This window comes from Ctenopharyngodon idella, chromosome 13 (assembly GCF_019924925.1).
Source record: "Ctenopharyngodon idella isolate HZGC_01 chromosome 13, HZGC01, whole genome shotgun sequence".
Taxonomy (NCBI): domain Eukaryota; kingdom Metazoa; phylum Chordata; class Actinopteri; order Cypriniformes; family Xenocyprididae; genus Ctenopharyngodon; species Ctenopharyngodon idella.
The window spans coordinates 4,905,424-4,919,728 of NC_067232.1; the positions used below are offsets into that span (position 1 = coordinate 4,905,424).

General features: G+C 35.7%; 1 protein-coding gene across 2 annotated transcripts in view; it reads right to left on the reverse strand.

Annotated features, from left to right (window-relative positions):
* LOC127525375 (MAM domain-containing glycosylphosphatidylinositol anchor protein 1) overlaps nucleotides 1-14,305 on the reverse strand; it is a 192,725-nt gene that overhangs the window by 53,857 nt on the left and 124,563 nt on the right. For both annotated transcript variants that reach the window (XM_051917893.1, XM_051917892.1), the window contains exons 9-11: nucleotides 10,900-11,196; nucleotides 3,042-3,308; nucleotides 18-163 (exon numbers count right to left, since the gene is read on the reverse strand). In XM_051917893.1, coding sequence (XP_051773853.1) covers nucleotides 18-163; nucleotides 3,042-3,308; nucleotides 10,900-11,196 — 710 coding nt within the window. The remainder of the gene's footprint in view (nucleotides 1-17; nucleotides 164-3,041; nucleotides 3,309-10,899; nucleotides 11,197-14,305) is intronic.

Sequence of the window (14,305 nt, forward strand, 5' to 3'; positions counted from 1 at the left end):
TTGTGTGTTTGCTTTACCTGTTGGACATTGATCCAGTAGCCGATGATTTTGTCCACAGCGCCGGGCTCTTTCTGTGTCCACTGTAAGATGTAGGAATAATTGTTCTTCAAGGTGCGAATGGGGTTTGGAGTGTCGTAGTAAAACTCTGCATTAAACGGCTGAGCTAAAAGAACAATCGAAGCAAAACAGAGCATGACTAATTAGTCAAATACTTTAAAAGGATAAATTAGTACCATCTTACTGTCAATTGAAATATCAGTGGTTTTGCTTCATGACATGGCTTTTACATTGAATATAATTTGGTGATTTTGTTTGCCATTCAAAACATACATGGTTAATTGCATTTATTTATAGCAGAAAAAACCTGCAACCCATTATTGGGTCACGACCCACAGGGTGAGAACCATTAATCTAGACTAGAGCTTCACTGAAGAACATGCATTTCAGAACTGTGTAATCCATGCGCCTCTATGGGCATTAAACAGAACTGCAATACTGGGGAGTATTTAAAACTAGTTTAAGATCATTATTTGTCCATTATTTGTACAGCCTGGTGCTACCGATGACAAATAAATTACACATTCACAGTACTTTTTGTGAGGAAACAATGTACTTGTAAGCAGTGTTAAAGTCAGTTTTTGTTATAGTAAAATGTCACTTTTGGCTGTTCCTAAGTCCCTTACAAAATAGTATCATGGTAACCATCATTTAAACCAAAATACCGTAGTTACTGAAATAATTATTATTAGTGTAGAACCATAATAAATTAATATGAGATCTCCTTCAAACAGGAGCTAACAGAACAATTCTGTCATTTAATTTTTTTGCAGAAATGTCTTTCATATTAATTAGAATAACAACAACTGCATGCTAATTGTTGCAACACAATTCCTAATATTACCAAATCTACATGTTGCATAGAAGATAGGCCTATAACAGCAGTCATATTAGAGTGTGAAGATAGAACTAGCTGATAGCATTAGCACCACTCAACTGTCATGATGTGTTGGCAAGGCTAAAGATAAGGCCCTACTGAGAAGGAAAAACCTTGAGAGTCTGCAAGACAGCAGCCAATTTTCTTTCCCCCACAGAGAGAACAGAAACACCTGGGCCTTTTGGAAGTGTACTGAATAGTGCCACATCCCCGTCTGGCCTTTCTTGGCTGATCTCTACATCATCAACTAGCATAGTAGCTGGCAACTCAACTGTAAGGAGTGAGTGACGGATGTTTTTTTTTGTTTTGTTTTTTTGGACATAAAATATGCTAATTTTTATTTCAGTGCTATTCATTTCCCAGGAAAGCAAGCAGAACCAATCATGTAATCCCAGATGAAAGATCCAGTTTAAACCAGCTTGATGATAGCCATTTTATATGGTTTAGTTGGTCAAAGCTAGTCATTTATGGTCTTTTGTTTGTTCAGGATGTTTTAGGTAGTTGTAGTGATGTGTAATTCATGAGAAAATCGTTTTTCTGAGTCAGATCAGTGAATCTTTTACATTTCCACATGCATTTGGCAGATGTATTTATCCCAAAAAAGGTTCTTGCTTTCCCTGGGATTCGAACCCTTGAACTTGGCATTGCTAGTGCCAAAACTTAATGATTCTTAATGATTCTTTCATGAATCGGACTGAATTAATCTGAGCAGTTACTGAGTCAATTAGCTAGAACTCAGTCAACAACTAAACTGAACTGAACTGAGACAAAAATACAATAAACAACTGTATTAATAAAACCTAAGAAACCACATGATGAATGTAGTTGATCATCTAGGCTAGCAGCTGTTGGGTACAGGCTGACCTAGTGAACCATCTTAGTTAACCCAACTTGGCCAAACTGGTTGGGTGTTTTAAAGGGATAGTTCACCCAAAAATGAAAATTTGATGTTTATCTGCTTACCCCCAGGGCATCCAAGATGTAGGTGACTTTGTTTCTTCAGTAGAACACAAATGATGATTTTTAACTCCAACCGTTGCGGCCTGTCAGTCGTATAATGCATGTCAATGGGAACTCAAAAAAACATGCACAGACAAATCCAAATTAAACCCTGCAGCTCGTGACGACACACTGATGTCCTAAGACACGAAACGATCAGTTTGTGCGAGAAACCGAACAGTATTTATATAATTTTTCATCCCTAAAACACCACTATGTCCAACTGCCTTGCGCATCCGGTGTGTGAGGTCTGAACGCGCTCTGATGACGGAAGTGATCTTTCGCGCTTATACTTCAATGAGTGCGAGACATCACTTCCATTGTCAGAGCACGTTCACACCTCACCAACCGGATGCGCAAGGCAGTTGGACATAGTGGTGTTTTAGGGATGAAAAATTATATAAATACTGTTCGGTTTCTCGCACAAACTGATCGTTTCGTGTCTTAGGACATCAGTGTGTCGTCACGAGCCGCAGGGTTTAATTTGGATTTGTCTGTTTTTTTGACTCTTATAGATGGAGTTCCCATTGACAAGCATTATATGACTGACAGACCACAACGGTTGGAGTAAAAAACATAATTTGTGTTCTACTGAAGAAACAAAGTCACCTACATCTTGGATGCCCTGGGGGTAAGCAGATAAACATCAAATTTTCATTTTTGGGTGAACTATCCCTTTAAGACCTAGTCTGACCAACTAGCAGTTAATCACTCTTACTTTAAGATTCAAATTAGACCAAACTGCCTTTTTATGTCACTGACTTGTTAAAGATAAAAATTAGATTACTAACTTTTAAGACTTGTCTAAGCAGTTTATGCCTTTACTGGTATGATCTGGATTTTTACAGCAGGGATAAAATAAATAAACCAGACTGCTTTTGCACGCACACAGGAATAACAAAACAAACAAAATATAACTTAGTTTATAACTTAAATATAACAAAGTTTGATAACTCTCCTATATCTAGAAGGCTACAGAAAAGCATGATGATCAATTCTCCCACGTAATGCTCATCTATATTTTAGTTTAATGTTTTTTCCTTAAGATACAGCACATGTAACCAGTTCTGAAACCCTCATAAAGAGACTTACATTTTTTACTACTCACCAGACACAATGAAGGTGCAGGTTGAGGTACCGACTCCATTGCTCACTCTGCACTCATAAGTGCCGTTATTAGAGGTGTCTAGTTTGAAGCGTAGCTGAGGGACACTTTGAGGGTCCACCGGAGGGGTTCGGATGGGCGTCCCATTACGGTACCAGCGGGCGCTGGCTATTCGGTTTGGATTGGACTTGAGAACCACACAGCGGAGATTGACTGTCGAGGATGTTTGAGAACGGACATCCAGCAGGACTGGATCCACAACAGGAGGGTCTGGTGGAGAGATAAAGAATATTATTCATATATTTGTTTCTCTTTTCATTTTATATCTACTTTTTTTGCTGCATATTTTGTGCACAATTATAATTTTGCAGTCATTTCTCATCAATCACATCTGTTTTCGGCAGCTGTGCTGAAATTTTGGCAAACAAGAAAGATTCTATTACAATTTTAAAGATGTTCACTTTGGTAAAACGCTCTTTATTTCTTCAGAGGAAGGTTCTCAAATAGCATTATTTTTTCTTCACTAGCAGGATTAAAATCAATTTAAGCAAAAGAAGAGTAATTGAACTGACCACTCTTGAGATTTTTACTGGAAACAAAGCCCCACATAAACGACACCAAAGCACTCAGGACACTTCGCATGAATCCATCGCACATGCCGACGACGTTCAGATGACAGATTGCAAGCTACTACCCGAATCAATAAGAAGGGGTCCACATTGTCTCAGCTAATTGCACGGAATCAATCTATATAGTGTGCTAGAGTTAGTGACTAATTACAGTCTACCAGGGTCTGGTTAGACACTCTGCATATATGGAGTGATGCGACTGCAAATTAGCATCGCAGCACCTCAGGCATACATCAACAGTGCATTACTGTAACTAATAATGTGTGGAGAGTGTGACAAAGCATCAGTGTGTAATTAACTCTATGAACTTAAATTCACTGATTTCAATGACAAAATAATTAAAAAAACCTTATTAGCTTCAGACTGATTTACAAACTCGTTGGTTGTACAGAAGGTTATCTTCAATAGAGAACTCTGTGAAATAGACATCAAACATGCACCTTTCCCAAAATGATTATCATCCACATTTCCCACGATCCAACCCATTCCTGATGGATAAAATAAAAAATATCTTTCCTGTTTCACTTGTAATGTCAGATTACAGAAGTGAATTGGGTTTTGAATGGCATCTCAAATTGACTAGGTGACGTCAGTTGAAAAAGGAAAGTCGTGTCGGAAGCAGAGCAAGTTATCACATGGTGATGAAAAATTAAACAATAAACAAGATTAAACAAAGACAAACATTTTTCATTGTTTGTCTCCTGACAAATAGACACAGTAAGACCAGGTCTGTGTATTAAGGAAGCAGAAAGGGTCAAATCTGATTTCAGTGACTCATGTTCACACTGATTCAACACTGCCAAAATGATCACAATAAAACCTATTTAAAATTCCCACAAGGTTCTGTGGTTTGAGCTTTGGATTTGAGACAAAGGAAACAAGCAGCGTGGGAGAGAGCTGGTGCTCTAGCCAAACACTCCATAAGTGGCACAATTGTTTGTAGTAAAAAAAAAATGTTTTTAATTATTAAATCATTTTCATTGTCAACAACAAAAACATAGTATTTGGCTGCACCCCACATATTGCATAAAAACATACTGATTTTTTATAAATTTTGTATATTTGTTTTGATGTTTATTTAACATTCATTTCTAGAAATAAAATGTGTTAGGCGTGACCCAAATTTTGCTTAGAGGTTCTGCAAACTTCATAGAAAAGGACAGAAAATACAGTAGAACAGTAATATCAACTCCAGGGTCATGAGTTCAATTCCCATGTAATGTATGAACTTATGCATTATGCACATTCATTATGCATAATGAAATTATGCATAATGTTGGGCCTTCTTTTCCTTTTACTGATTATTTGTACTGATATTTATACATTTAAATGTGGTGAGGAAAGCAAGCAAGAAAAACACAGACAAGAAAGGAAGAAAAGTGAAGTTGTGAAATGCATTACAAAAGGTGCCATGAATAATACTGTATATAGCATTATAAATTCCCTTGATGTGACAGGTGATCATCAGTGTTGCATTTCAAAGCAGTTTGTGACAAGCGTTTATCTAAACATAACAGAAAGAAGTGATTTCCTCTCCTCTATTCCATAATAATCTATATCCATAATGAAGTTTACACCAGACTCTTTTAATTTCACAACACAACAGCTCCCATAATCAAACTATAATCATCCGTCTCATGTGAGAGGACAAATGTCTGTAGCCAAAACATCATGGCCTTCAGCCACCTAACAACAGTGGCTGCGTTTACATGGACCCTAAAAATCTGAATTTAATCGGACTAGTAGCACAGTCGGAATAAAAATAGTCACATGTAATCACGTATGAGTTGGCCAAATCTGGTTTAAACCTTTTCTAATCTGATCAAGAGGACATGTAAACACTTGATCGAATTGAAAACCGAAACTGGAACCGAAGTACTGCGCATGTGCAAAGACATAGTACTAAGTAATGACGTATGATGCGAGGAATGAGCTGTTGTTGTTGTTGATGTTGAATAAAGTGTCATAAATGACTGTTGTGTCATTCTAAAATTGTTCTTCCACTCATTGTATCTGAAGTGGAGCAGGACAACATCCCACCAGACCTTGTTTCGGACTCTCATCCACAGACGCCTTGTTTTGGGTGTCGGAAGCAGCATTTTTACCGCTTGATAAATATAAGCACGGCACAATGGTTCATGTGCTTGGACTTGGAACTTAGACACGAAATAGTATTAAGCCTGCACTTTAAAACAAAGAAAAGAAGCAATTTAGGAGAATAGTACGCGCAAACAGCAGGAAACTGTATATCAGTGCAGTATGTGCACCTCAAAAAATCAATTTCAAATTTAAGCTTGTAACATATAAATGCGCACATCAACCCGATAACTTTATTCAACATTCATACTACGTTCAGATTCATTAATTGGAATGAATTAATTCCAATTGAAACAAAGCTACTAATAAATGTGAGCGTGAAGATAAAATCAATGAATAGAAAATAAAGAAACATTAAAGGATATAATATTTTTTCTCTCATTGACGAACTAAAGTTAGTAAAAGGTTAGTACAGTATTGATATTTCATCACCAAAATTCATTCAAATCATATGAAAATCTTTTTTTTTTTTTTGGCATGAAAAAACTGAAGATCATTGGGTTTTCCATTGTGAATCCAGACATTTTTCTAATTTTTTCCTCATTGAACTCTCATTACTGTCACAAATTCATTGGGAAAACAAATTACAAAAATGTATTTTTAATAATAAATATTTTTTAATAATTAAATGTTTGAAAAATGTGTAATTGTAAAAGAATTTAATAAATTAAAATATTAATACTCACATAAAAAAAACATTTTTTAATTAAATGTATATTTTAAATAGTAATGTTTTCATATTTTATTTAAATCAATATGTATGCAACAAATACTTCCATGATGTACAAATGCTTTATAATTTAAGTCATGTCTAACTGAGTTTTTTTCCCCTCTCCTCATTACAATAATTAGAATGAGATTGTTCCTAACATGTTTTGTGAGATTCACCCAGCTAGCCTCTCAATGCGGTTCAGTTCCAGGCAGATGCTGTCTGTCTCTTCTGCCACAGAGAGACAGGATGGAGTGTTAGACAGCATCCCCCTGTCTTCAGCTCCAGAGAGACAGGCAGAGCCACCTGGCTCATAAATCAGACCTGCCGTGGGATGAAGCACAGCGGTGGGCTCTAAACTGCCTCCATCCTGCAATACTCCGCATTAGCCGGGCCCGTTACAGCAGCGATATTGACGGAAGATAGAAACAAAGGGACTGAGGATGTGAGGATAGACTAGATGTGTGGGGAGAGGGTGATTCATACGAGCTCTTAATGAAGCTATCACTCATTTAAGCGGCAACACAGCATTCTGGGGTTTCTCAGGCCATAAATCCTTCCTAAGAACTCTCCAATTTGTTCACAGCATGCTCTGTGGTACATATGCTGGGTATATATTGTGTTTAAGTCACATGCACAACATTTATACTTTGTCTCTGATTGTACAGGCTGTGCAGATTCATTGACTGCACTATTTAATAACAATATAAATCACGTATCTGTTGTCATCGTTTATCATAATTGATCACAGGCTGAGCAATGACATGCTCCGCTCACCTGAGACAAACTCGTTTAACTAAACGCTGTCTGCCAGATGGAAAAAGACATACTGAAGTAACCCTGTTACACAGAATAACAAAACAGCATATGATCAATAAAAATAAACTAAAGAGATATCGAAATAAGTTTGCTAGTATAGCAGACACATTTATACAAGTCTTTTATAAACTAGCTATGACTTTGCCTCAACAGAGGATATGACTGGATAACTGAACTAACCAGCGGACCAATTTTATTGCACAGTATCTCAAATGTTGGTTTGGTCATTCTGAAGTGCCTGAGCGAATGTCTGTCATCAAAATTATTTGGTATAATTACCTCCCCGAACTGTTTTACATGACTGCATTCGCGAACACCAGACATCCGATAACACGACAGTGTTTATTAAATTTTGGCAAGTAATTTATGATGAATGAAAAAAGAACCACCGATTGCTATTTTCTGATATCTTGTGCTAGTTTCCCATGAAGTGACAATTTTGCTCTTTTGAACACATGGGATGGAAACCGTGATTTATTAGAAAAATTGTTATGCAATATTCCAAAAGTTAAATTTGGATGGAATCACAGCTACTGTAAAAATAATTTCTAAATAAGTTGTGCGTTGTAATAAACTGTAAATAAAACAAAGATTAGTAGAAAATAAAATGAGTCTTTCTATTAAAAAAATGTCACGTTTAATTCAATTTGTCACTTGTCATTTCTTTGTTTTTTTGCAAAATTTACTAGCAATTTCTAAGTGGAAATACACCAATTTTTTTTTTTTTTTTTTTGTGCACTACAATTCACAAAACACATATTATGCATGCTTAGTTCTCCTAGAATAATTTTTAGGTTCTATGCATTTATATTTATATAGCGCTTGATACAATACAATACAATCCACAATCTGACTTGTGATGCAGCCTGTATTCATAAATCACACCATGTTCGTTCATTTGACAAAGCCTGGATTCTCTCAGTTTTTTTCTCAATTTCTGTCACCTAACGGAGTTTGGGGTCTTTGTCACTGTTGACCAGTGTTGGGGAAAGTTACTTTTAAAAGTAATGCATTACAATATTGCATTACTCCATAAAAAACTAAAACTAAAACGTTACTTAGTTACTTTTTATGGAAAGTAATGTGTTATGTTACTTTTGCATTACTTTTCCTCATCTGGGCCGGGCTGTTTTGTTATTTGTTTTTATAGCAGCAAAAAAGTTAAAATTTACACAGTTATTGCACAGAACTGAATCAACACTGAACTGACTTGAGCTGAATAACAAAACTAATGTCTTTTTTAGAGCTGCTTTATAGCAGAATTTGAATTTGTCTCATATTTGATAAAGTTTGCATCATTGATTCTGTTATTACTGTGAAGCTGCTTTGAGACAATCTGTAATGTATAAAGTGCTATATAAATAAAGGTGACATGACTTAACAATGGTAATGGTTCATGGCCTGAACCAGCAGCCGGTTTTCCCGGCCACTATGCCACAGCTCCAAAAAGCTCTTTGCATTATGTGATGCTCACGACCAGATACCCCTCCTGTGCAATGAACCGACACACACTCAAATTCAGCATTGTCCTGTAATCACATGGTGCATTTTGAAGCAACACAAACACAGGATCCATTATGAGAGCACAGAGTGCTTTGCTCCGCTAATGGCTCGTGTGAAAAGGGCTGATGTGCATTGAGTGGCTCAGGGTTTAGCCCGTCTGTCTTTTGTGTGGTTTTGCACAGCTAGAGCGCTAATGAATTCAAGGCTTTTTATTCTGGCACTTACAAAACGCGCTCCACGCGGGCATCATAATGCATTATGACAACTCTGAACGCATTAACACTCCCAATGGCCCGAAAAGCGGCACCTAAAAATAGCAGGATCAAAATCATTGATAATGGCCCATTGGCTCTTAATGGAAAACGTGTGTCACTTTGGCTTGTTCGGTTGTGCGTTCGGAGACTCAATCTATCCACAGTCAGTGGATCGCATTACAATCAAGATTAAAATCACATTAGAATGTGCGGCACCAAATCAAATCTAATCACCGCCATCGATTGAGACAATTTCACGATAGACTTCATTACCGCCGATGTCCTTTCTCAGACATGCACAGGAGTGCTGTCTGAGATGCACTGGGATTTGTCCAAACTGTCAATTGAGAAATATTGTGCGACATGTCCAATGGCCTGGTCAACTGACAAATAACATCCTTCTGTGATCTTATAGAAAGGCTAGAGAGGGACTTCCTATGAACACACTGGAGAGCCTGTAAGTGTTAACTCTAAATCCCTTAAAGAGAGATAATTCTCCCAAAAATGAAAATTCTGTCATAATTTACTCACCCTCAAGTTGCTCTAAACCTGTATGAATTTCTTTCTTCTGCAGAACACAAAAGAAGATATTTTGAAGAACATGGCTAACCAAACAGTTGATGGACCCCATTGCCTTCCATAATATGAAAAAAAATAAATAAATACTATGGAAGTCTCATCAAGACCATCAACTGTTTGGTTTCCAACATTCTTCAAAATATCTTCTTTTGTGTTCAGCAGAAGAAATTAATACAGGTTTGGAACAACTTGAGGGTGAGTAAATTATGACAGAATTTTCATTTTTGGAAAATGATAATTTTCATCTCTTTAAGCATTTACTGTTAAAACTGCTATGCAGTTTGGCAATGTAACATTTAATACACAGTAGTATTAGTCCTGTGCAATGTAGGGGGAGGACTAAAAAAACAAGCTAACTCACTTAGTAAACATGCAACATTGTTCATAATCCATTTTACTTCTGCAATCATATTTTTGAGTAGAATTTGATGGAGAAATATATATACAGGGTAAGACTTGATTGTATCCACCTGGATAGTGAATACTGGGCATTTTACACTACCTACCGTTCAAACGTTTGGGGTCAGATTTTATTTTTTTTAAAGAAACTAATACTTTTAATAAGTAAGGATGCATTAAATCGATCAAAAGTGACAGCAAAGTCATTTATAATGTTACAGAAGATTTCAATTTCAAATAAATGCTGTTCTTTTGAGCTTTCTATTCATCAAAGAATCCTTAAAAATGTATCACAGTGGTATCATGGTAATAGCTGCTGAAAATTCAGCTTTGCCATCACAGGAATACATTACATTTTAAAATATATTCAAACAGAGAGCAGTTATTTGAAATTGTAATAATATTTCACAATATTGGTGTTTTTACTGTATTTTGATCAAATAAATACAGCCTTTCAAAAAAATCTTTAAAAAAATCAGACACCAACTACATTTTAAGTTATACATTTTCCCCCTAAAGGCTTCAAGATATTTTATGGAAAGGCAGTCAAAAATATCTCTGACACCTGGCAGATATCAATGAAATAAGAGTCCTAAAATCTCTGTGACAGACCTTCACTCTGTAATCTGCAAAAATAATGTGACTGCAGAGCACAGGCAAATTTGAGCCAATCAGAAGACATTCAGATGCCAATCATTTTGGGTATTTACAGGGCAACCCATAAATGGAAAGCAGAAGGCTGAGAATGTGGTAACTGATGCAGATCATGGCAGAAAATGCTATTTACTCACTACTTACTTTTAAATAGTTTGTACATTTAAATAAAATGTACTACTTCTAGCTTTAGCAGTGTAGTCATTTGAAACACTTACACTCCACGTTGAGCTGCACTTGAGCCTGTCTGCGTTTGATGTTTAGGCCGTTGTAAGGTGCGGTTTGGCAGCGGTACGCTCCCATCATGTCCCGCGTCACATTGGTCAGGCGCAAACGTCCATCGCGTGTTTCCACCACCCAATCCCCCGATGGCATGGGCAGGTCCTTGTTGGCACGAGACCAAAGAACGGGCGGGCGGGGCTTACCATCGACCAAACACACGAGCTCTGCAGTACCACCCTCACTGACATTGACCACACCCCCTCCGACTGGCACGCTCAGAACAGGAGGAACGACTGGAAAAGGAAAAGAGACAGTTATGGATGGGTGAATACTGGAGGATGAATACTGTGTTGAAGTCTGCACACTAAAAACAGTAATTATATTATTATATTAAATAATAGCTATTATGTACAAGAAAAATCAATGGACATCTAATAAATGGGGAAAAAAAGAAGATCTGTAAATCGAAATATGAGTTTTATGAGATACTCAGATTTTTAAAATAAAGACCAAAATTTGTAACTAACTTCTCTCTATATATATTTAGCTTCCGTGACCCATGACGCTCACAATTCTATTTGCAACCTCTTACGCCATCATTAAGCAGATATTGATAAAAAATTTAAACAATTTATTCCATTTTATGACACCTCTTTTTTAAATAATTATATAATTGTATTAAAAATAATTAAATAATTGTATTTTATTCAAGTTATTTTATATTTTAAATCTATATATAGATGTAAAATATAAAATAGGCATTATAGTCTAGATATATAGAGTATAAAAAAATTCAAAACAACATTCAAATAGACTCAAAATGTATTAAGGCTAGCGACACTTAAAAAAATAGTATCACTTGTAAATAAATAAATAAATAAATAAACTACTCAGTTGCCATAGTGTATTTTACCTCTTGTACATGTGGTGTCTTTATTGTGATGTGCTTCCTGGCAAATTTATGTATTGATTAACTGACTGACTGACTGACTGACTGACTGACTGACTGACTGATTGATTGATTGACTGATTGATTGATTGATTGATTGATTGTAATGTCACTATCGGGTCTAAACAGGTCCAGCTGTCCAACAAACACCACATGAAAGAGACAAATAATGTGATGCAATAAAAAATCAATTACAAATAGAGATAATCAACAACTTTTTTAGGTAGCTACTGTGTTAAATGTACTGGATTAACACTAAGACACATAAAGGAAAAAACACACAAAATAATGACCGCATAGGATGGACAGACTTCAAACAGAAGGAGAGAAAGATCATAAACGCGAGAGATAAAGAGAGTGTCAGATGATACGATTGATCATGTTGGGTACTGCAGTCAGAAACAGAGTGTAACTCCAGAGAAGGTCGAAACTTCAAGAACAAAAAAAGAGAAGAGAAACTCAGAAAAAACAGCTTCCTGCTGAGATGAGAGAGAGCAGATCAGAGAAGACTCAAATGCATGAGGGCATCTGAATTTCCCAGAATTCAACAGTTTACTACCATCAGCCCAACAGAATGACCATTCCAATATTATCACAGTTTACCCATGAGGCATACAGACCCATTTAACCTCTCTGATAGCAGGGAAAAAAACAATAAATGATGTTTATTGTTGAGTTTTTTTCCCCACTATCAGAGGTTAAACAGAAAAGAGATTATATATATATATATATATATATATACAGTGCTCAGCATAAATGAGTACACTCCCTTTGAAAAGTAACATTTTAAACGATATCTAAATGAACACAAAAACAATTTCCAAAATGTTGACAAGACTAAGTTTTATATAACATCTGTTTAATTTATAACATGAAAGTAAGGTTAATAATATAACTTAGAGAACAACATTTTCAGTTTTACTTAAATTAGGGTGATGCAAAAAATGAGTACACCCCACTGAAAGTCTCTGGAGCAAAGCTACATTTTAGACTACAATTGTCTAATTTAACAAGAATTCAACCACAGGTGAGTCTAATTATTCATTACACAGATATCCAGCAGACAGATGACTATAAAAGGGTGTTAAAACCCCTTCCCATCACTCCGTGTCCTTGGTCGTCATGCACTTTTCCAACATGACAATGATCCTAAACACACATCTAAGGCCACTGTTGGATTTCTGAAGAAGAACAGGGTGAAAGTGATTCATTGGCTCCTGATATGAACCCAATCAAACAGCTATGGGGAATTCTGAAGAGACAAGTTGAGCATCACTCTCCATCCAGAATCCAGTCTATAAAAGAGGTCATTCTTGAAGAATGGAAAAAGATAGATGTTGCAAAATGTCGCCAACTTGTTCATTCCATGCCTAGAAAACTTGGTGCTGTCATTACAAATCATGGAGGCCATACAAAGTACTAGATGTAGTAGTTTTTGTTGTGGGGTGTACTCATTTTTGCATCACCCTAATTTGAGTAAAACTGAAAAATATGTAATCTAAGTTATATTATTAACCTTACTTTCATGTTATATGTTAAACAGATGTTATACTAAACTTAGTCTTGTCAATATTTTGGAAATTGTTTTTGTATTCATTGAGATATTGTTTAAAATGTTACTTTTCAAAGGGGGGGTACTCATTTACGCTGAGCACTGTATATATATATATATATATATATATATTGTTTAAAATGTAATATATATATATATATGTATATGTAGTTGTTTCTTTTTGTCTTTTTTCATCAATGGCAATAAATAAATAAATAAATAAATAAAAACAATGTAAAAACCAGCACACTGCTTTATCTGCTCCCATAAAACTTTAATACATTGCAACGTTTCGACCAAACAAGTCTTCGGCTGGCAATAAGAACAACAAATATCAAGGGATTTTATATTCACATAGTAAACACACACATCTGATAAAAGACATGGGCAACCAATTATTGGTTGAAACGTTGCAATATATTAACATTTTGTAGAAGCAGATAAAGCATTGTGCCAGATTTTTTTTTTTTTTTTTAAATGTATATAAAGATGGCACAAGAGGTCACATTTATTTTTCATTTTCAAAAATTATTAGGCTTGCTATCTGACCATAATGCTCAGAATTCAGCATAATTCATAGATAGATAGAAAGATGCGGTTGCTAACATGGTAGACAGAAGGAATGAACAAACGATAGGTAGATGTAGATAGATAGATAGATAGATAGATAGATAGATGAGGTTGCTAAGATGGTAGACAGAAAGAACGAACACACGATAGATAGATAGATAGATAGATAGATAGATAGATAGATAGATAGATAGATAGATGCGGTTGCTAAGATGGTAGACTGAAAGAATGAACAAACGATGATAGATAGATAGATAGATAGATAGATAGATAGATAGATAGATAGATAGATAGTCTTGTTCAGCATGTCTTGTCCCAACATGCTGTTTCA